We start from the raw sequence: 1,133 nt of genomic DNA, 5'->3' as shown, positions 1-1,133 counted from the left end.
GATATACCTGTGGTGGTAATTTGATTTCCACTTAAATGTAAACTTGTTAGAGTTTCGAGTTGTGAAATTTCGTATATTCCTTCATCTGAAATATGGTTTCCATTGAGATTGAGATGTTTCAGTTGGGATAAATTGAAACTGGACGAAATATAGGAAGCTCCTTTGTGAGAAATGTCATTTCTTGCCAAGCTTAAATAGGTTAGTTTCAATGTGGAACTATTCGAAAGATATTTCAAACCTTCATCTCGTAAAAAATTAATATCCAAGCTCAAAGATTCCAAATTAGTCATGTAGGGGCTTTCGGATAATGATTTTGCAAATTTCACACCTAGCTCATTATCATCCAATTGTAAAAATTTTAAATTTTGTAAATTTTCACACTGAACAAGAGCAATTCCTCCATCGTTAGAAATATTCGAATCTACAATTCTCAATTCTGTCAAATTCCTCAAATTGTTTCTTTCGGATAATTGAATTGCCAACTTTTGAGAACAAGCAAGTTTTAATTTTTTCATATTCGAAACCAAGGAAGAGTTTAGTATTTTCGAAATTGGCTCTGGAGCTCTACAATTTTCATACAAGGAAAGTCCATCCAATCTTTCGAATAACAATTCGTCTAATTTTTCACTCATTTCCAGATTTAAATTTCTTGAAGCATAAAACAAATTTAAACTAATTGGCAACTTTCGAATAACTTGCATCCAATCCTTACAAACAAGAGACAAATCGACAGCCACGATCGGAGAGATTCCAATAAATTCAAATATCAAATACATCATGTCGAATTGTTCTTGAAGTGGATGAATCACTTTCGCATAACTTTTTGTTGGTTTCATTTTTTTTTAATTGTTTCTAATTTTCAAATCTGAATTTGCAGTGAAATTTAAACTTTACAAAAGAAACTGTTAAAAAAAATGAGCAATTTAGTAAAGGGGGATATTAAATTAGTATTGCAATCATTAGATGAATGTGAAAATTTAAAATCTTGTTCGGAAATTAAATTATTTACAAAATTACAAATTAAATACGAAAGTGCAAGAAAGTATTCGATTCAAAAGGTGGAAATTATTCATCAGATACAAAAAGAAACTCCAAATAATCCATATTATTATTATCTAATTCCGAGATGTTTC

General features: G+C 29.7%; 1 protein-coding gene across 1 annotated transcript; it reads right to left on the bottom strand.

Moving 5' to 3' along the window:
• Window positions 1–7: 7 nt before the first annotated feature.
• On the bottom strand, window positions 8–836 carry NAEGRDRAFT_76718 (uncharacterized protein; the record flags this gene model as incomplete). The annotated part of the gene is made up of 1 exon (XM_002668324.1): window positions 8–836. A coding segment is annotated over one exon (829 nt), but the record flags the coding sequence as incomplete, so codon positions are not given.
• Window positions 837–1,133: the final 297 nt, after the last annotated feature.

The sequence above is a fragment of the Naegleria gruberi genome, assembly GCF_000004985.1.
Source record: "Naegleria gruberi genomic scaffold NAEGRscaffold_328, whole genome shotgun sequence".
Lineage (NCBI taxonomy): Eukaryota > Heterolobosea > Eutetramitea > Acrasida > Naegleriidae > Naegleria > Naegleria gruberi.
This window is presented reverse-complemented; position numbering and strand designations above follow the sequence as displayed.